The sequence below is a fragment of the Tachypleus tridentatus genome, chromosome 1 (genome assembly GCF_004210375.1).
Source record: "Tachypleus tridentatus isolate NWPU-2018 chromosome 1, ASM421037v1, whole genome shotgun sequence".
Classification (NCBI taxonomy): Eukaryota; Metazoa; Arthropoda; class Merostomata; order Xiphosura; family Limulidae; genus Tachypleus; species Tachypleus tridentatus.
The window spans coordinates 66,804,633-66,828,518 of NC_134825.1; the positions used below are offsets into that span (position 1 = coordinate 66,804,633).

At 32.2% G+C, this 23,886-nt stretch overlaps 1 protein-coding gene across 1 annotated transcript in view; it reads left to right on the forward strand.

Annotated features, from left to right (window-relative positions):
- LOC143250960 (putative cationic amino acid transporter) overlaps positions 1-23,886 on the forward strand; it is a 65,936-nt gene that overhangs the window by 12,797 nt on the left and 29,253 nt on the right. The window contains exon 2 of the mRNA XM_076502202.1: positions 17,053-17,176. Within this exon, the coding sequence (XP_076358317.1) occupies positions 17,054-17,176 (123 nt within the window). The 5' untranslated portion in view covers position 17,053. The remainder of the gene's footprint in view (positions 1-17,052; positions 17,177-23,886) is intronic.

Sequence of the window (23,886 nt, forward strand, 5' to 3'; positions counted from 1 at the left end):
TTTTTTTTATTTCAAAGCCACATCATGCTACCTGCTGCGCCTACCGAAGGGAATTGAACCCCTAATTTTAGCGTTGTAAATCCATAGACATAACGCTGTACTAGCGGGGAGGCCTCGCTTAGGATGAAACAAAAGCATTATATCTGGTAGTTTAAGGGTTACTATTTATTGTATGTCATGAAACAACCTTAAAATTGACTGGCTGTTAAAAATAAAACATTTTGCGCACCAAAACGGATTCGCAACTTTTTTTCTTCAAAAAATTAATTAAGTGATATACATATATACATAGAGAGAGAGACGTCAGGATTCTTATTTATTTTTATACGAATTATAGTACGCTATAAAATTGAAAATATACACATGAAAAGTTTCTAAAATATTACAATTAGAAATAAAAATCGTGGAAATTCCATTAAGGTTCAATATTCAAACCATACACATACGTTCTACGAATCAATTACGAATCACAAAACTTATAGTAGAGTAATAAAACTAGCTTTCAACCGAAACGTTACAGACGTGTAAACTAGACGGTGGACCGTTATTTCAGAAAAAAGTGGTGAACAGGCTAGAGTTTCATCAAGCTACTAAACTTTATTACCGTTTAAGTTTGCTAGGTAGAGTAGCCCATCACATTTTCGAGAGGACTGTGTTTGCTATTGATTTTCATTTTATGTCCCTTGTTAATAAAGTTCGCAGATTTTTCATACCCAGAACCAATTTATTACAGTAAATTTAATCATGTTAACTTTATCAATATCAGATATGTATTTCATTATATACAGACACATATCTATATAAACTAGCGAAAATAACCGGCTTCGCTCAATTTACAGGTTGAAAGTGTGTGTATTCTGAACCCATTTTAGCATAAAAGTACAACTTATATTCTTTTGTTGCTAAGCAACATGGCATTAAAGCCATTATTGAAATGAATTTTTATTAAAACGAACTAGCTTTTCTATATATTGCAAATTGGAACCACTTCTTTTCTACGTGTTTTTTTTTTCAAGCCTGTCTCATGCAAAGATGCTCTAGCACACATGCGCGTGTACGTGGATAAGTGATAATACTCAGCTGTACATCCTAAGAGTCCACTTAGTATATGCAAAATTTCGAGTTTCTATGTTCTTCCCTCTTAGAGTTATGGCAATCACACACAGACCTACATACAAGCCTTTATGTATCTTTTAACTCTTTTTAATATTTAATATCTTTAGAAAATGAAGTTTCTGATTGGGAACCAGATGAAATACCAAGTTAAAACTACAGTATATCATAGTTGTTTTAGAGTAGTCAAATTAAAATTACAACTGAATAGTTGTCTCTTGCAATTTAAAACTGCTAAATGAACTATCTAAGCTCTGCCCGACAAGTAAAATCGAACCCTAGGTTTTAGAGCTGTATTTTTAAATTTATCTCTCAACCGCCAGAAGGCATAACTTGAAATTAAAACATACTGAAATATTTTGGAAAGTTATAGTTTAAATAATGTGATGTGAGAAATGCTCAGTCTACTCGCACGTAAGTCCAAGCTCTACACTTCATTATAAAATATCGTTAACATAAATTTAACAATAATAATTTAACAAAACCTTCAATATTAGTCTCAATCCGTGATAGGTGTTGCTTAAAAACGTTAAAATGAATACATTATAGCACTTTATTTATAACTTTAAGTTAGAAGAGCCTGACGTGGCTTGGTGGTTAAGGCGCTTGATTTATATAATCTGAGAGTCATGAGTGCGAATCTACAATTATAAAATAGTCTTGTCTCACCACTATTACGAACGAACTTCTAATTCGCTGCTATTAACGTCGAGAGATTCAGCCGTGGGGGCGTTATAATGTGACTGTCAATCCCACTATTCCTTGGTAAAAAAGAGTAGCCCAAGAGTTGGCGATGGGTGGTGATGACTAGCTGCCTTCTCTCTAGTGTTACACTGCAAAATTAGATACGGCTAGCGCAGATAGCCCTCGTGTAGCTTTGCGCGAAATTCAAAAAACAAACGTCGTAAGAAACCAAAAACATAAATTTCGCAAAGTGTTGATATTTTTTCACTATATTTCTTTTATATTCACACAAATTTTGCGCCTTAAATATGTTTGACCTAGCTCCAGTAGTATAGTGGTATGTATGCGGACTTACAACGTTAGAAACCGGGTTTCGATACCCATGGTAGGCAAGAGCACAGGCAGTATATTTTGTAGCTCTGTGTTTAATTCTTAATAAACAAAAAAAATAAACAAAAATGTTTAGTCTTAACTAAATTTATTTTTAAGTCTGTGTTAGAAACGTGCGTAAGTTGAATGGATTTGAACACAAAGCTACATGATGTGCATGACTGGATATATTTCCCAACAGAATAAAATGAAAGGATTTAGGCATGCTTTGCGAAAAATACAGAATATATCAGTTTCTACTGATAGAAGAAAAATTTATTATAGAATAAAAAATTGTGACATTAAAAATACCATCTTTTATTCGGTTATATAAAAGCGATATTAGTTGGCATCTTACAAAAAAAGGAAAGGAGTTCCAATTATTGAATTATAGAACCAAAACGCCTTCTACACATTAACTTATACAAGCTGCCTCTGTGACTCTATCAACGTTTACAAACAACTTTGTCTATATTTATGACAAAACTACTAAGATTATGTACAGCCATCTCTAATTCTCAATTATTAACCAGTTGGAAAGGAATCAGTCAATAGCATCCCATTATCCATGTATCGGATTTACCATTGTATATTTATTTTAATATCAACATTTATGTATGTTAAATTTATATTTAAAAATTTGTTAAATTTGAATTGCGAAATTCCCTCCTAGTCATTAAGTTTATAGAAGATTTCCGATTGTAAAAATCAACAATATATATATATATGTATGTGAATACCAGTATTGTAGCCGACTGAAATTTCGAGAACCTTGCCGGACGGTTATAAACCGACGTGCCAAGAGACAATATATATTGTTGGTTTGCTACAGTTAGTACACTATAAATCTCTGAAGCTATAACTGTGACTAATCCTTATTAATCTGGAACTACAGATATTTGGCCAGGAACGTTTATAGATTTCGAACATTACAAATCGTTTAACTTCAGCGGATTAACATCGGACATTAGTATTTTTACGAATACATTATCTAATATCGACTGTGAAAAAGTCACGTATGATCACTGAAAAGCTAGCTATCTCCACGATATTGAATTGTGCTTTATCAACTAAAAAAAATCGCTTTTTGGAGAAAAGACTCAATATTGTTTGTAAGTTTGTAAAACTTTTGTACACAAATCATTACTTGAAATAACCGTTATTATAAATTGTGTTATTGTTTGTATATTAAAATATATTTGTATTAAGAAAGAAAAATTGTGTGTATCAATCTTGTTAGTAAACGTCATAAGTTTGAAATATCTTTATGCTTAATTAACTACTAAATTAAAATTAAAATTAAAATTTAACCCAGTTTCAGGCTATTTGAAATCGTAACACGTAACATAATAAATTGGGGGCTCAGCCAGGATAAATTATAAGACGTAACACATGCCATGCATGTTTGGATCGACTGTCACTCTTATAACGCACCTACAATTTCAAGTGGGGAGAGGATATTTTATATTATCGCACAAATTTGAATTCGACTCGTTAGCTATGAAATACAGGGCTAATACGCGCCCCAACTTTATTTGATAGTGATTGTAAAAAACTTTAACTAGGAATTATACTGTAATTTAAGAGTAAAACCGTGAAATCTTCCAGATATTTTTTTTCTGCGAACAGTCACAAAGAATTCTTGAAATGACGTTCTTCTCTTATATTATATTTTGAGTCCCATTAAGGTACTAATATGGAATTTTGAACTAGACAAAATACACAAAAGGAATCGTTTTCTTGCGAGAGAAAATTGAAATATTCTCATCGCAAGAAAACAAATGTAATAAACTAGTGGAATACACTAACTTCTGGAGCTCACAAGGATTATCACTGGTCGTAGACGGAAGAATTCCCGGAAATAAAAGTGCATTTGATACACAATTACCGCAGGAACGTCCTCATAATGGAATACTGTACGTCATAGAATCGAGAGACCATAAAACTGCGTATTTTTTGTGTTACGTGTGACATCACGAGTGAACAAATACGATCAACTGCCTTGAATGTGGCCGTTCTTTATACTTACATATATGGAATAACAAAAAAATTCGGTTATACATTAATTGCTTTATTTTTAACAAGTTTCGTGACTTGAACACCACTCTCCAGAAGTGAGTTTACGTGTAGAGGAGATGTAGAAATGTTTGTATTTTGTATTCATGACAAACTAAGCGGATACATAGAGCTTTACGAATTTTATAACAGGTGATATGTGTTTGAACCTGTGCGATGTTGCAAATTATTCCTCACACAAGCTGTCGGTGAGTTATAAGAATTACAGTCAATGTCTTAGAGTGGAAGGATGCTACTAACTGGCTACCTTATTTCTGATGGATAGCTGAAAATTAGGGACGGCTGGAGATAGTAGCTTTGCCAAATACAAACGTTCCAGATCACGGCCGATATTTAGAAGGCAGAATTATTTTGTAGTTAATATTAAATATCAGAACTTCTAGTGAAGAATTACACTTTCATTTTTACATTAAGCAAATGCATAATTATCATTCAAGAGTATGCCTTTCTTTGTCAAAACATTCTAGTTTTCAGTAGCTTAAAATGTATATTCACATTCTTATGTTTACCTAATTCCATTAATTATTTCTCTTAATGTTGTAGTAAAGTTATAACATGCTAGGCATTCAAACAAACAAAAATGCACTTAAAAGTCACACGTTTTGTTTTCAAAATTGCAATAGATGTTTAGAAATCAGTTGTTTTTATCTTTGGAAGTGCTATACATACTTCAAAGTCATTGTGAAAATGTTATGAGCATTTCAGACTCATTTGTTTTAATTGTGAAAATGCTATGAATGCTATATACTCTTCAAAGTAAAATATTTTAGTTTTGAAAATGGAATGAGTGTTTCAAAGCTGCTTGTATTATTTGTGCATATGATTGTAATGAATACAGTGACACACAATATTTTGTGTAAAAACAACAACAACAAATATATACATTAAGAAATAAAAAGATGAAACTGTTACATCTTATTACGAGACATTGTGAAGAGCTTACATGGATAACTTCAGATGGAAGAAAAACCTAGTGCTTATTCTAAAGCCTGGAATGGAAAAAACAAAGAAACAGAAACTGTAAAAACATGACTTACTAACCTTCAAGTACTGTATAAGAAATGTAAAAAACATATTACTAATTTTCTTCAGAGGCAAACATGTAGGAAATGATAAACTATACCTTTCCATTATCATAATGATTTTCCGGAAAGTATTCTGAATGCATCACTGCTGTTGTGCTTGACGTAACCTGAATGTCATGGTTGTGACATTCTTCTAACCTCACAGTGTGTTGCCTTTTATTATTGGCTATTAGTGTCAGTATCACTGCCGTCATATTTAATTTTCCTCTAAGGATTTTAAAATGAGGCAATTTAAGAGTACAAATACGTAGGAGTCGCAGGTACAACTGCAAACAACAGTTGGGTATTGAGTATCACAATACAGGAGACTAGAAATGTATTATCTCGAACAACACTCGACTGTTTCAATATGTCTTAGCGGTTTAAACTTAATTTCATGAAAGTGTAACGGTATATCATCAATTTTTGCTTCAGTGTTTAAGTTCTATTATGTTATATACGTGTGTGTGTGTGTTTTCACATAACAAAATCATATTACAAACTTAACTCTATAGAATAAAGATGACAGTGTTTAAACATCCAATCTATAGCTAAACCTTTCTTTTCTCTTGGAGAATATTGCCATTTAATAGCAGGTAGGATCATAATGAAATAAGGAATATCAGATATCACTAAGCCTTAATCAGTATATTATTGAACTATCGAAGCTTTTAATCCAACAGTTTTGCATCTATTAAGACTTTAGCTTCTTTCTTTCTAAATCAAAGTAATACCGCTACTAGGCGTCTGTGATTACAGCTCATAACATTGTCATGTATCATTGTCCCTTGTCGTTTTGTTCTTGATGACGAGAAACCCACTTGAAATAAAAATGTATTTCAGAACGGCTGGTATCGGTGTTAACACTTTTACTGATAAAGAGAGAACAACGTTTCGACCTTCCTAGGTCATCTTCAGGTTAAGAAAGAAAGAGTGTTTGAATGTGACCGTTGATGGACACATATCTTATGGACGAGAGTATAAACGGGTACAGGATTGTAGGGGGCGTTGTAGTTAGATGTTAGGTTATTAATTAGTATAGGTATAAAGGTGTTCCTTTATATCGGTTTAATTTTGGTTTTAGTTTCTGTATAAGTAGGGCTTCTTTGATTTTACGCTTATTTATATTTATTTCCCTACTGAATATCTGGGTGTTTTCTATGGTTATGTTGTGTTTATTTGATTTGCAGTGTTCAAAAACGTGTGAAAGTGTTGTTTTATTTTTGTTCTTTGAATATATTTTCCATTTTTCCATTATAGGAGTCGTGGCAGTTGTTGCATTGTAAATAATGTGGTGTTTTGTTTGTCAGTGTAGTTTTCCATAGAATGGACTTCAGTTTTTACCTGGTTTTGAATAACTTTGGTGTTTACTGGAATGTTGTGCTTTCTTATAAGTTTTTTTTTTTTTTCAAATGTTGATTATTTTTTCGCTGATGTCGGGAACATATGATATGCAGCAGTATAAAGTTTTGTAGTTTGTTGTATTTGGGATTTATTGTTGTTTGTTTGTTGTTGGTCTAGGTGTGTGCTTATAGTTTTTTCCACGGTTTTTTTTTTTTGAGGACGTTTCTTGATGTTGATGACGTGTTGTTTTATTTTGTTGATTTCATCGTTAATTTTATCAGGTGAACATACTTTTGTGGTTGTGTTTATTTGGTTACTTAGTATGTTGAGTTTTTGTTTTGTTTCCTGTGCTGAGTCCCAGGGAATGTATAGTTCAGTATGGGTGATTTTTCTGATGATTTCTGTTTTAAATTGTGTATCGGTTCTTGTGATCTTGAGGTTGAGAAATGCAGTTCATTAGAAAGCCAATATTTCCTTCAACAACATGAAAGGCCATGTGTGTATATATTTTTTTATGTTTAGATTCAAACTAGGTTTCAATGTTTCCTTCACGCGACAGCGGGTGGTGTCTCTACAAAATCCTTTTCGTTTTCTATCTAATAAACGTAGCTTTAATCTAACTTTCTAATAAACATCTTTTCCCTTTATATTTCATTTCTATCATAATCATTCATGGTTTTTAAGATAAGTATTTAGTAACGTAATGGTTGTTTTGATTAGTTGGTGTGGCATTCAGCACTCCACTCTAAGAGTGTGTTGTTCACTCTTCTAGGCTCAGTTTTAATAACGCTGTGTCCTACTTTCTTGAACTACTGCACTTGAAGTTCGCATACACCCTCGTATAGACTCCCTTGTTGTCCCTTCTCTTCTTGGAGGAAATCATTTGGCAAAGAATCGCTTCGTTCTCGGAAAGTTACATCCCTGTAAATTCACCTAACTGATGTGAGTCATCTTAAAAACCTTTAGCGATCTCAGCATATCACGATTTTATAATGAACCTCAGACACCATAGAGATATGAACAGTAATTTCAAAAATTAGAATTTAAATATTCTTTTCCGAATCGCTATTATATATTTGTATATTTATTTAACACACTTTTGATTTGATGGATTTAAATGTATTGTCTAGCACCAGTGCATTGAAACAAGAAAACCGAAATATCTTGGTGTAGTAATAGATACAGCATTCGAAATAGCTGTAGAAACAATGAGGGGAAAAGTATAAAAGACAGATGCTACACGAATGCCACGCCTTTATCGTGTAACAGTTAACTTCATCAGGGTACAGTGATGCATTGATAGTCTACACTGTGATTAGTTGACATTCAACCACTTAGAAAGTGCTACTTAGTATATAGCCTATAGAAGTACATGAAAGTCATACTTTGTTAAACAGCAGTGATTGAATCCAGTATGTCTCTCAAGATTGAAATATCACATGACAAGCATATAAAATCAAACTTTTAGGAGGTCGAGGAAATTTATTTCGAAAACGTTTGGCAAAACCTCAATTTTCAATAAGAATTTTATGCTGGTGATATTAATTATATTAGGTTATACTATTAATAAATTTGACAACGAAGAGCCCACTTTGAGACAATGAAATTTGAAGATGACTTAATTAAGTATTGAAGTAAACTATTACAAATGACAAATATGTAGCATATAGACAATATTATGTCATCATCAGATACAAGTAACTTACATAGACACACGAGTACAGGTATATACAGTGTGGAACAAAGATGTCACAGAATAGGAGGTCTCTTAAGAGCTTATACAAGTATCTTGGTGCCTTGGGGTGTTGTGTTTTTCAATTTAAAATGGCTTCCATTATTTTACGTTTATTTATGTATTTTTTCGTAGCAATGGTCACAAACATTAAAGTTTTTTTTATTATATTCAGTGAGTTTGGTTTTTTCAATATAAAATTCTGGACTGATATTATACGTTATTTTATAAAGGATGTTGGTATTGTGTGATTCCATACAACGGTCAGGTTTTTTGAATGAATTTCAAGTAAACATATATTTCATGTTTAATGGTAAGTTTTATCCAAGTAATAATTACTTTTGAATTGATTTTAAGGATAAATTGTAGTATAATATTAGTTGTTGTTCGTTTTATTAGTTAAATTTTGTTCGTAGTTTGAGTTCTGAGATTTTTATTGTGGTGACTGTGTGAAAATTTGTTCAGTAATAACGTTGACACGTTGTATGTTTGCCGTTAAACTTATAATAAAGTTATTTTCATTGTCCACTCAAGTCGTCTTCAAGCTTTATATTATTGATAAATTATTTACTAGATGAACAACGATGGAGAACAGACCTGGCCAACAACCTCACTGTAACTACAAGTGTGAATGTTTCAATACGACACAAATTAATGTTCGAAGAATCTGTAATAATTGCTCAAAAACACAAGAGGTAACGAAACAAACTAAACGATTGGAATGAGTATCCGACCACAGTGAAGTTGAAAATTGTGTTTTTTACAGTATAAACCGGTTGCTTGACAACAAAGTAGGGTCATTTGTTCGAGAAAACACTGCTGTCATGTATGATATTGTGGAGTTATCTAAAACATGGAATGGTCGAAAGGCATCCACACAAATTAACCGAATTATGAAAAACAATACATTTTAAAAAATATTATACAGTTGTAAAGCATGAAACAACATGTAATACTCTATGTCAAGCATTGCAATGCAATATTCTAGTGCACTTCACCATCTATTCATTTTTCTTACGCATATTTCCAACGTTAATAGATTCGCTCTCTACTTACCATTAATCTTTGTTAATTACCTGTGTATTTATGTTGCTTGTGTGTTTCCATAACAATGTATATCACTGTAGATATCAGAGGATGTTGAGCTTTGATTTTAATCGTATGGTTACTGAAGGCTCTCCACTACTTATGTTACGGAACAGTTTAAAGAATGTTTAACTTAACCACATCGTCTAAGTCAACAAAAGGTTCATCTGTGTGTAAAATAGTTCCACTACGAAATGGTTTAAATTGGGTTAACTAATGAAAGTACAGTAGTTCGATTCTTTTCTTACTCGCAAAATGATTTAACTTATTCAAAGTGCTCCTTTATTAAAGAAACTATTTCACTAAATCCATGTACAATCATTACACTCTCTACCAAATGGATAAATATTATTATTCAATTTTTATTTGCCGAGAGAAACTTATGATAAAAATATGGATAAGATTTGAAGTATTTTAGTATTGTTTTTGAATGAGGGGCAGTCGTACAGGGACCCGGCATGGCCAGGTGGTTAAGGCACTCGACTCGTAATTCGAGGGTCGCGGGTTCGAATCCCCTTTACACCAAACTTGCTCGTCCTGTCAGCCGTGGAGGCGTTATAATGTGATGGTCAATCCCATTATTCTTTGATAAAAGAGTAGCCGAAGAATTGGCGGTGGGTAGTGATGACTAGTTGCCTTCCCTCTAGTCTTACACTGCTAAATTAGAGACGGCTAGCGCAGATAGCCCTCGTGTAACTTTGCGCAAAATTCAAAACAAAAACAAAGACTTTTGATACAAATAAAATACATCCTAAATCACACTATACATAAATATTTTAAGAACACAATTTACGCTAGATTTAAGACTTGTCAACTTGACAGTAATATTTTGTTAAACGTGAAAATTTTTGTTGTTGGTTAATACTGATCTGATTACTTCTGTTAAGCATAAACCTCCACAGTGGTGTATCTGTGCTGTATACACAACAGGGATCCAATCACGAATGATAACGCTATAAGTCCTCACATTTTTCACGTAAGTCACCAAACGAATGCTGGTAATATTTAAAAAACTGGTGTATCCAATCAAATTTTATTTTATTTAATCTTTCCCGAATTTGGTTTTTAAGGTTTTGATATACATCACGTGTTTCAAGTAACTTAGAATTATAACAAAACGTTCATTAATACATGCTACTGATCTACATGATCAGAGTAAGCTTGTGTAAAACATCTTATAAATAAGTTATAGTGAGCTACGAGCTAGGAATAATTACATCAAGCTCGAGGTAACTAGAGAAAAATTCTACAGGCTCATCCAACCATAAAAATGATTTTTTTATAATGTTCGAGTTTATACTTCTTTCGTATTATACCTTCTGTGGTAACAATTCTTTAGGTTTAATCTAAATAGCATGGTCTAAATTTCAATTACCTCTTTAAAAATAGCGCTTTCATAAGTTTGAAAAATGATTAGAACCATTCATGTCGTAAATGGACTCTTCTAACAACATTCCTTCCTTCGCATTTCCAATCATCCTCATCTCGATTAAACATTTTCATCTTCATCGTCCAAAATAAATTACTTCATATACTCACGAAACTATTTACACTATGCTTTTATTTTTTATGTTAAAAATGTTGTCTGTGGTTATGAATGATTGACACTTTTTTGTTTATCTTAAAATGACAAGACAGTGAAACAATAAGAACGTTATTATGCAGCTATTGGTAAAGTAAGGTGATCTCGTCACGTGCTCGGCTCAGAAACGTAAATGGTTTTGACATGAAACATCACTGTCTACAAAGAATCGATAGCACAATGTTTCATTAGTTTTGCTTTAGTGCTGTATCGGTTGTGCACTGCAGTGTGTTACCTTTGATGACTTAGATCGGAACAATATCTTAGGGCACTTAAAGCAAAACAAATAGAAAGCTGATTGGTTTGGTTTGACTTCATTAAACTTATGAACACATAAATCTGTGACAATTTTTTTCGAAGTCATTTCTTGTTTATTTCACGAGTAGAAGGTCAAATGTCAATTCAAAACCAGTTAGTTTAGCTATAAGTTAACCTATTCCATGAACATTTTTGAATAGAAAGGAAGAATTCCTACAAATAACCTGGAATCCATTATTTTCCATAAAGTGTGAGCCAATGAATTAAAATAACATTAAATATTGTTGATATTTCTTTTTGCATTAATTAGGGGTCATTAAGACCAGGAACTTCTTTTTTCTGTGAACTAAGCTTTTTAAATAGATTGTATGCTCTATTTTTCAAACATTTTTTTTATTAGAAACACCACGACTGCTAATAACTTTTAACCATTTCACATTTGTTTTTATAAACTGATAAATCACCGAAGAAGGAAGAGAATGGGTTCGCGACCTTCTTCGGTGATTTCTCAGTGTCTCAATTTCTCAGTCATTGTTAGGCCTTGTTATGACATTCCATTACACTTCCTACCAACCTTCAATGTCGTATATTTATGCAACGTACAAGTTAGCAACATTTTTTACGTTGAATTTCGTGCATTTGAGAAAGTGAAAGATGTCACCGGTGGTTAAGCGATAAACTTAAATACTTATAACACTGAAATTTGGGGTTTGATCCTTGCGTTGAGCATAGCGTCGGTAGCCCATTGTACAGTAAAAAACAAATTCTCATAATAAGAGTACCGTAAAATTAGAACTTACTCATTGATGAATGAACAAAGTTACTGTTAACGAAGTACCCACTGGCGTAGCATTGGCATTCTGCATGCTTGTTTCTGTAACGCCACCTACCTTACTGATCTAAATAACCAAATCTTGTAATGTCACGAATGTTTGTGTAATTATTTCTGCACACAGCTTTAATATATGTTGATTGGCCTAGTACGTTTTGGTACCTGATTTTGAGTTCAAGTGGAAACTATCTTAATGAATCACCAAGCACTTCACTTTGATCAGTTAAAGATTTATTTCATTTAGCCATTCTCACTATCTCTAAATATAAATCGTGTATAATTCTTTCCCATTTTATTTCTCATTTAGAAAAGTCAGCATTTTTTTAATAATTTCACTCTCAAGAATAACAGTAATAACTTTAGCGGGTTTTGCTCTGTTTTGTTTATGGAACACAAAATATTAAGTTAGCAGTGTGTTTGTTTGTTTTTGAAATTCGCGCAAAGCTATTCGAGGACTATCTGCGCTAGCCGGCCTTAATTCAGCAGTGTAAGACTAGAGGGAAGGCAGCTAGTCATCACCACCCACCGTCAACTGTTTGGCTACTCTTTTACTAACGAATAGCGGGATTGACCGTCACCTTATAACTGCTCCATGGCTGAAATTGTGAGCATGTTTGGTGCGACGGGTATTCAAACCCGTGACCCTCGGATTACGAGTCGAGTGCCTTAACCACCGGGTCATTTTTCGCTATTGAAAAATCTACTTTTAAGTTTGTTTGATTAAGCGCAAAGATACATAATGCGCTATAAGCGATATAAACTTCAGAGTTAGTGCTGAGTCACAAAGTACATGAATTTAGCATTGTTAATAATAGAAGCGGTCTACAAAGAAACTTCAAACATTTCGAAAGTAATATTAAATAACCCATGGTATGCTCAATTATCTAACTATAACTAAAGGCGTGAATATTATTTCCAATGGACCTATACTGGTTGAAAACCATTTCCAATTTCCAAGAGATCCAAATGGACATTCAACTTCAAATAATTAGATAAAAAAAAAGTTGGAGGGGTATTATTTATAGATAATTCTAATATCATATGATTTGACAACGAACAGCGATAGTTTGTTCGATGGCAAAGTGGACAATGGTATCTTGATCCATACAACAGTTATAGTGAAGAACGTTGGGGGGGGGGCAGTACAAATGTCGGTTGCATCTCAGCCCATGGTGTTGAACATCTACACCCCAGCTAATAATGTTGGAGATCTACACCCCAGCTAATGTGTTGGAGATCTACACCCTAGCTAATGGAGTTGGAGATCTACACCCCAGATAATGGTGTTGGAGATCTACACCCCTGGCTGCTGTCAAATACAAGTAAATTTCTATACATCACGTTATTCCCTGAGGAACAAGACTTGTTAGGGCAGGGATTCATCTACACATGCGGTAGATGTGGTAAAATGATAACTGGAAATAACAGGAAACCGATGGAGCACTGCAACCATGGTTTAGTATGAACAAAGCTCTAATATGAATATTATTAATGCTCCATGGGTTATATAGAATCTGAGATGATCAAACGGCAAACAAGCCCCTTAGGCAAATTGTGATGAGTAATACATGATATTTGGAACAATATTTCACTATTGGTAAACTTGTGGTAATATAAAATCAACATGTACTATTCTGTTTAAAGCTGGTACAAACTAAGAAATACAAATTGTAAGCAACAAACAGATACATACCGAACAAAATAGCCAAACTAGTGAGAGATGAACTGATTGAATCTTCAGTAATTAGCTTAATGAAAGCTCTTAACTTACTGTTACCGACTATCAACGTCGAAAATATAAAGTTTATAGTTGAATTCTGAATTCTTATTTTAAGTTTATGGTTGAATTCTGAGTTATAGTGTTAAGTTTGTGGTTGAATTCTGAGTCATGAGTTTAAATGCGCCAAAGATAAAGCAACAACATAATCTGGAAAAAGGAACAATTTTATACGAGTTTATACATATTAAAAAACAAAGCAGTTGCCTTTTAATTATTATCTCTAACAAGGAGAAGCTGATATATAATTATGAAACTTATCTCAAATACTCTGTACCTGAGACAGAGATCCGCAAATATCTTGATATATAACTATATTAGGACAATAAAACTTGCTAAAACATTTAAAATATTATGTACAAATTTTGTCTTTGTTCTATGCAGTAATATAATGTTATATTATTACACCAAGATCTTAAACTATTTGTTCTCTTTTAGGATTTCGGATAACTTTAGGTTTATTTAATTATTGTATGTGCTGTTAAGCAACTTATCAAAATTAAACAACATTACTACGTTATTGTGTAGAAAGTAGACTTTAACGCATGCACAGTAAGAAAAAAAAAAGTATATTTATGAACCTTAATTTCATCAAGGAATATATGTATCACATTTCATTATTATTTACCTTCTCAGCTACATTAGTCCTTAAATGCCCGGTATGGCGTGTTAAGGCGTGCGACTCGTAATCTGAGGGTCGCGGGTTCGCATTCCCGTCGCGCCAAACATGATCGCCCTTTCAGCCATGGGGGCGTTATAATGTGACGGTTAATCCCACTATTCGTTGGTAAAAGAGTAGCCCAAGAGTTGGCGGTGGGTGGTGATGACTAGCTGCCTTCCCTCTAGTCTTACACTACTAAATTAGGGACAGCCAGCACAGATAGCCCTCGAGTAGCTTTGTGTGAAATTCAATAACAAACAAACTAGTCCTTAAATATTGGTTGACAACACGTAAGCGCCACCTCCTGGGTTTTCACAGAACGTATCTGGCGTTTTTAACCCCACATTCGTCTCCGAAATGACAGTGGACTGCAGGATATTACATAGCAATTATTATATGGAGCACAGGTCTTTAAAAGATGTAGTTCAAATATTTTAATAGCAGGCACATTTCTTCCCTTATTCAAACATTCCCTTCCATATAACCTAATCCCATCATACTGTGAGAAATACCTTCTGGTAATTCACCCCTCATATTAAAGGAGTGTGATCAAATCAGTCCGCGCTTCTGGTTATAAATGTCTGTTTCTTATAATATTTGCACATGTTGTCATTAAGCTATCGGAAGTCGCATTACTTGGAAACATAAAGCCCTGAGAACAGCATAATATATAACGCATTAAAATAATACAAACAAAGAACACATAATGTATTTAATGGTTAATCGCCATTCATGAAACCTCCGTTTGTGTAGTAAATACGGATCACGAGGAAAGTCCTCTATTCAATAGAGTTTATGACAGGTCGCCACGAAATCTCGCTTTGTGTGATTTAGACAAATCGCCCTGAAACATTTGTTTAATGCAAATCCTTCCGCTTCCAAACTACATAAGCAATTTTCTCGTTTAGCGAACTAATTATTTTAAATCGATTCTATGCTTATATACCAGCCATAATGTACCTTCGAATAACTGAAAAGTTCTTTCCTATCATTTCCGACTTTAATAAATGAATTATAAATCAATTCTAAGATTTTTCCAGCTACTGTAGTAATAACATAAAATATGGTAAGCTTGTTTTCCTTATTTATACCGTATGTTCTGTCAGTGAACTGCATTTAAACCTTTATTTTGTTAGCAATTAAAAAAAACCAAAACAACTAAACTCACCAGGTTCTACTGATATAATAAAATATAAAATCAACAACTATGATTTTGCTCCATGTAATTAACTCACCAACCAGGTGTGGTATTTGGAAATTACTATGTTCTCTTTTCCTTTCTATGGTTTAATGAAATTTTCATTTTTTTTCATATATATGCTTTCTATAGAATGTTTATATAGGTTCGCTTATATTGTGCGAGGGTCGCGGGTTCGAATCCCCGTCACACCAAACATGCTCACCCTTTCAGTCAGGGAAGCGTTATAATCTGACGGTCAATCCCACTATTCGTTGGTAAAAGAATAGCCCAAGAGTTGGCGGTGGGAGGTGATGACTAGCTGCCTTCCCTCTAGTCTTACACTGCTAAATTAGGGATGGCTAGCGAAGATAGCCCTCGTGTAGCTTTGCGTGAAATTCAAAAAACAAACAAATAATATTGTGCGATTACATTAGTTCGCATTTCTGGTTATAGGTAGTTGCATATATTTGTTTCTTACAAACTTTGTAGTTGTTGTCTTTAGCCTGTCGAAAATCGCGTTACCAGGAAGAATATAGCTCTGAGAACAGCATAGTATATAACGTATTAACACAAACAATAAACATAAAAAACCGAGCATACAAACTGTGTGTTATGCCTGAGATAATTCTGTGTTTGTTGTATCGACGCTCAGTTAGTGTTCCAGTGTGCAAAGCTGACCTTATTTTGAGCGTATCCTATTTAAATATTTTAGAACATTCTGGTGAAATCGCAGAGGTTTATTTTGTGATGTTGTATATACTTCTGTGATAACGTTGTCATGACTAACTTTGGAAACTTTCACTTGGAAAATTCAATGACGCGAGTACCGTCTATTTCTATGTATTTAATGTCATACTTTATCGGTATAAAACACGTATCTCAAAAATAAGTACAAAATTTCAAAATCTCTTTATTTGACGTACCAGCAGTTTGGGTACATATTTTTAACTGTGTTGAATAAACATTGACTTTACTTCGTTTAACTTTATTTCCAGTGTCTTTTCTTCAACTCAATGAAGCCAGAGTTTTAGAGTTAAATCCCGTGAAATATATCCTGATTGTTCCTCCTGTTCTTTGTGGCTATTGCTCGAAAAATAAAACACTTAACCTGATAATATCATGTGTGTTTGTCTTGTGTATCTGATGTGAATAGCATGTTTCAAAGCTGATATGTGTGTTATGTCAGAGATAATTTTGTATTCGTTAAGATAAACTAAATTAGTATTCCATTCAGTAATCTGTGTTTAAAACATATATATTATATCACTAAAAAATATGTTTGCTTCTTATTAAGAATGTTCAGCGATACAAGAGAAAAACTGAAGAAAAATCTTCTTCTTGTGATTGGTAAACTTCTCCGAACTAAGGACTTCTCATCAGGAGACCCTGTGGAGACGTCAGCAGACAATAAACTGAAGGTAAAAACTTGAGATCTTATTTCTATAAGTGAAAATCGAAATACAAATGGGCAAACTATAAAAGTAAGACCTCAGAAAACAGAAAAATATATGCAGATGTTAATGAACAGTTAATATTGAAAAATAAACCGAGAGATCGTCATTTAGGCATTTAGATAGAGTATTAAATTACATTATAAGTCTATAAGAATTCATCAGAAGTGTGCATGTTGTTTACTGAAAGTTATGCAAGGCTACTTGATGTTATCTGCCCCAAACGCCCCTAGTTTTGAAGTTGTAGACGAAAGGGAAGGTAGCCAGTCAACATCACCCACTGCAATTATTGGACTTCTCTCTACTAAATAACATAACGATTGAATTACACATTACAATATCCTCACTACTGAGAGAGCGAGAACGTTAGACGAATGTGAGTAGAGCACTCTAACATCTAGAACTTCATCACATGATATAAACCATGCCAAAACAGAACACTCTTTGTATGACAGAAACGAGAGTGATTACATAGTGTGTCAGATGCCAGAATGATTAACAATTATTGAACTTCTGCAGAAAGCGTAAGGTAATGAATCAACAAACTCTTAATAATTAATACTCAGTTACAGTGTAGTTATATGCATGCTCATGATCATCGCTTCTTACACGTTCGTTATAATTTCTCGTATGTAATTTCAGTGTGTTTATATAGATGCTAAAAGTCATCGCTTGTTAGACGTTCGTTGTGATATCAATAAGTTTAATGTGTTTACAAAATGTTTCTCTCTTTCATATATTTTCTAATAAACAAAAAAGAAACAAATCGAAAACGCTGCACAAATTAAAAGGATCCCCAGGAAACACTCTATAGTATGGGATATAAAATGTGCCTTTGGTTTTTGGAGGTGACTGCTTGAGGTAGGACCCACATTGCGGTGGGGATACACTGTCTATCAGTCTTTATGTGAAGGGTAAGGGTGACATCTCTCCAAAGTAAAGAAGAACAAGAAAAAGTAATAATAATAAGTTGCCACCACCTAGTAGAATTAATCCTTTTACCTCTATGAAGATAACAAAATTAATTAATATCATATAGATTTAGCGTTTCATCAGTTAAAAAATAAGATTCAAGAAAGACAAAAACGTATGTTATAGTTCCAATTGATAAAGATGACTGTAATTTTGGTTTCATTTGTAAACAGTTTTATGCATTAATTATAATAAAAGAAATCAATGGTACACAGAAATTTAACCTTGATAACCAGTGTAAAGATACATAGTTAATAATTTATTGCCCCCAGTGGATCAGCGGTATGTCTACGGACTTACAGCGCTAAAAACCGAGTTCCGATACCGTGGCAGGCAGAGCAGAGATAGCCCATTGTGTAGCTTTGTGCTTAAATCGAAACAACAACAATAATTTCATTAAAGCTTATAAAAACTTTATCCTAACTCCAATTATTTCGTAGTTTTACCTTTTCTATATGCAATTCCTAAACTCCATAAATATACAATTAAATTTAGATTCATTTCTAGTTCAATAATAACAGTTATTAAACAACCAGCCATTTTATGAAATAAATTTCTTAATATTTTATTTAATAAAATTAAAACTATAATTTTGTTAATAATAAGAAACACATATTTTAAATAATAAAAATAATCAACCCATTTTAGAATATCTAAGAAATTTTAAACATATAAAGAATGTTCAAACATTTGATTTTACAACACTGTACACCACAATTTCATTAAGGAATTTAATTATTGTTATTAATTTATTAATAAAACAGTTTTGTTTGTGCAGTAAGAAATAAAATCTAGCTCCAAAAACATAAAAGACATTAAGTTTCTGCATTTATAATAATTATATATCTTTCAATAACCAGGTACTTAAATTAAGCAAGTAATAGGAGTTTCAATGAGAGCTAACTATTCTACTTGTATTAGAAATTTATAACTTTATTTTTAAGAGACTATAGTTACTGAAAATTACATAACTCCGGACATTGTTACTTTATCTTACAGATGACTTAAAATTAGTATAAATAATCCTTAGATAAATAATGTTATTAACATTATTTATGTGGTGGAATTAGATATTGAAAATACTTCAATTTCTAATGTAGAGGCGCGTTATTTAGATTTAGAAATTAATGCTAATGATAATGATATCAATCTAAACATATTTGATAAAAGAAAATATTTTTCTTTTCCGTTATATGGTTTACTTTCTTTTACTAATAGCGTATCATACTCTTCTGTTATATCTTTGCAATTATTCAGATTTTGTAAAATTTGTAATAAATTACAATATTTTATTACTAATGTTAAAGTATCGATGCAAAAATTAATATTTTATGGATCTAATAAAGATACAGTAAATACGATCATAGAAATATTCTGTAGTAAATATAAGAATGTATTAAATAAATATGAAGAGGTAAAAATTAAGTATATTTTCTCAAGTTTTCTAATAAGTATTTTTAGTTGTTAATAAGTTCACATAAACAGCTTGGCACTACTTTATGCAGATGAACACCTTGTAGTATATAAAGGCTTGTTTAGGGTCTGAAAATTAGTAATTACAGCGTACTTAATGGATGATGGTTGGGAATATACTAATTAGTTTAGATAACTAGTTGGGACCCTTTATAATTTGTCTTCTGGGCTACTAATTAGTGCCTTACCACCATAATGGGAGCTGAAAAGCCAACTTCAGGAGATAAGTTTATCTTACTTTTCCCTAAATAGTTGTACCTTATTATTATTACTTTTTCTTCATGGTTTTCTTCCCACAAGTGTATGCAGACTATAAAGAATGGTATAGATATGAGACGTTATGGGCTTGAGCACCCACATATCGCTCTCCTAATTTCTTTTGATAATATTATTATTTAATTATTATTGTTATTTATGAATTTCTTCATGTGAGACTGGCGAACGGAAGTTAAGATTTATAGACGATTTATCCCCACCGCAAATATGGGTCCTTCCTCAAGTAGTCACCTCCATAAACCTAGGGTACATTTTATATCCCATATTATAAACTATGGCCTGAGGATACTTTTAATTTGTGCAACGCTATTTTCATTTTTGTTTATTAGAAAATATCATTAGCGAATGGTTTGTATATGCTCTTTCTAACACAGTCCTTCTTTTTGACTTTGTTTTGTTTTGATGTATTTTACTTAACTGTTGAGTATTAATATTCTATCCACGTATAAACGCTCAAAAAATAATCAAAATTTCAATGGTTGTTTCTGCTAGACATTGATACATTCATTATTTGTATAATTTTTTACATACATGCTCGAAGTAATCCATTGTCTTTTAGTAAAAGTTATCCGTTCCAATATTTAAAAAAATTGTTTTGAATCTGTAAGTTCTAATGATTAATATATATTACATAGTGTAAAACAAAATTCATCATCTGATTATCACAAGATAATGTTATTGCTTCTTTAATATTTATGGTTTCATGAACAATTATTGCTTATATATATATACATACATATATAAATATGTTGAAATATTCAAAAGTTTTGGGTATCAAAATGTCTTTTTTATCTTTATTCCCTTTTAAAATTAGGTAGTCAAAAACACAACAATAAGAATCTAAGGTTAAAACATAAGACCAAACTATTCAATATTAAGCTTATAAATTCCTTCCTTTTATTTGACACCTGCAGGTTTGTTTGTGAAATCACTATTGGGCTTTTTTATCTTGTGTTTCTCAAAGCAGTCTGAACGTGACTTATATAGTTTCAGCACATTACTTTACATGTTAATAGCCATCGCATGTTACATATTCGTTGTAGTTTGCACCAGATAATATTTTTGTTCATACATATGCTCATAGTCATGGGATGCTACACGTTCGTTGTAGTTTATGGTATATAATTTCAATATGTTTATATACATCCTCAAGGTCATCGTTTGTTACACGTCCGTTATACTTTGTTGTATATAGTTTCAGTGTGTATGTATGTATGTATATACATGCTCAAAGTTATCTCTTGTTACACATTCATTGTAATTGTCACCGTTGAATTTGTGTTTATATAAATGTCTATCTATGTATACATACGCTCAAAAAATAATCGAATTTCCAATGTGGTTATCTCTGTTAGACATCGGTATTTTCAGTATGTGTACAATTTTTATATACATAATTAAAATAAGGAATGTATGGTATTTAAAAAAAAACGTCATTCGATATAATAGTAAAAAGTTTTGAATAAGTAAATACTCCTTTTAAAATGTTCGAGAAAGCTTTCTAAGCCTAATTAACCTTCACACATCTTTTGATAAAGAATAATATGATGACTTTGAGATCAAAGTGTATTAAAACTATGGTAATTCAAAACAGTCAATTATTTCCAATATTAAAATTTCAATCATAAGCAATTACAAAATAATAATAAGCTGTCTAAACTGAAGTAAATAGCAAAATCCTTGGGTTATTTTGTTCCAGATACTTGAATTCAACTGTGTAAAGTTTCAACTGTAATTTGTTGGGCAAGTCGTTAAATACTGTGTAGAGATATTTTAATGTCTTTGATTAATTACGAAACAAAAATATATTTGTTCAATTTGAAAATAAATAGTTTGAGAGGCGATGTTTACCTTCTAATGAATGCTACAAAGAGTGGGCAAATTGTTAGCAACCACAAAACCATAACTGTGAATTAATAAATATGATATTGCATGCTTTCATAATTTACATAGTAATTTCTACCAACGACGTTGATAAATAACACGTGTAATAAAAAACTAAAGTCTGTCAATTCTAGCTTAGACCATGCTGTATCTTGGAAGCAAAACTTCTACAACCAAAAGTAGATTTAATTTATCTGTTTAAAAATAAGATTGCAACAAAAACATTTAATGAAATGTTAGAGTAATGCATATAAATTCAGAAAAAAAAATTAATTAGTGCTTTATCTAATCACTGATGCAAACATCTGTTTAAAAAAATTATGAAGTATATATAAATATTCAATATATATGCTCTTTCCTAACTAAACGTGTCCTGATATTTTTAAATGATAGATTTGATAATAATAATTAATTACATTAGATGTAGTAAAACAAAATTTATCATTTCAGTTATCGAAAGATCACAATATTATTTCTTCTCTAATATGTATGGTTTCATGAACAGTTAAAATATTGAAAAGTTTTGAGCATTATAATATGTCTTTTTTAACTTTATTTTCTTTCAAAATTAGTTAATCAAAAATACAACAATAAGAATTTTATTGTTAGAACCTAGGTCGAAACTTTTCAACATTAACTTTACAAATTTATTTTTTTATTTGACACCTGTAAGCTTGTCAGGTCACAGTCTGGACACGCTTTGAAAGATTTATCATTTACTCAAGGGAAAAGTCATAACACGTGTTCGTTAGATTTATCTGCTACCGAGACAACATAAAAAGGAGAACAGTTAAATAACAGTGCTGACAAACGTCATTAGCGCCATCATGCTAAGAATATATCAGAAAGGAAATAGGAATGAGAACCATATTCTGAAAAATGTTCAGGTTTCAACAAAAGTCATTTCTACTATCACGATATATATGAATATGTTTTGAATAATTCATTTTAGAACTGTAAAAACAAAACATTATCCATACTAACCGCTTAAATATTATATTATATAAATGTCTACGATATGAAACCAGTTCAGTTAATATCATCTCTAGAGGAATATAAATAAACTCGGAACTATAATAGATTGAAATTTATAATAATGTTGTTGTTGTTGTTTTCTAGCTAGGTTCTCAGTAACACTCTGGTAACGGTAAACAAATATAACATCACCTGTATTATAATTTCTCTACGTTGCTGTTGACTGAAAACAAGAATAGTAGTAGGTTTACATGTATTATTAAATTCCTTTTATATAAATTACTAGTAATTTATTTGTGTGCGTGTGTGAAATTCTACCTATAAATCTATACAAATGTGATACACATCAGATATTTTCTTGATGTCAGGACAAAATGTAAGTTCAAAAATTAGTATAGAGATAGTAGGAAATCTCATAACACGAGCATTGTCGAAAGGTGGACTTTTCTTCATCAGGTGAAATGGGCGAAGAAAGGTCCACCTTTCGACAGTGCTCGTGTTACGAGATTTCTATTATCTCTTATACTAATTTTTGAACTTACATGTTGAGTATAGAGTTTTGTTTATCTTATCCATAAAATATCTATGTAGATAATTTTAAAGTACACATGTACGAGTTTATGTGTGGAATTCTCAAAAGCTACTACAACTGTTGTGTTTTTAGTCTATTAAATTCATTTTAAATATAAAATAGTAAATATGCACGAATGTTATATACAGCATTCTCTGTTTGGGTTAGGCCCAGCACGGTCACGCTCGACTCGCAATCTGAGGGTCTCGTGTCACACCAAATATGCTCGCTCTTTCAGTCGTGAAGGCGTTATAAGTGACGGTCAATCACACTATTCTTTGGTAAAAGTGTAGCCCCAAAGTTAGCGGTGGGTGGTGATGACTTCTAGTCTTACACTGCTAACAAAAGTTTATTTACCCCTTAGCTTTCGCACTGTTGAAACATCGTTCATCATCTGAGAGCCAGGAGCTAAATAAGCTTTTCTCTGGCTTCATTTAAAACAGATATGCTTAGAAGTAATTAGCTGTACAAACTCATTTTTTACGGTCCCTAGGCCGCGGAAATGTGGAGGGCACTAGGAGAACTT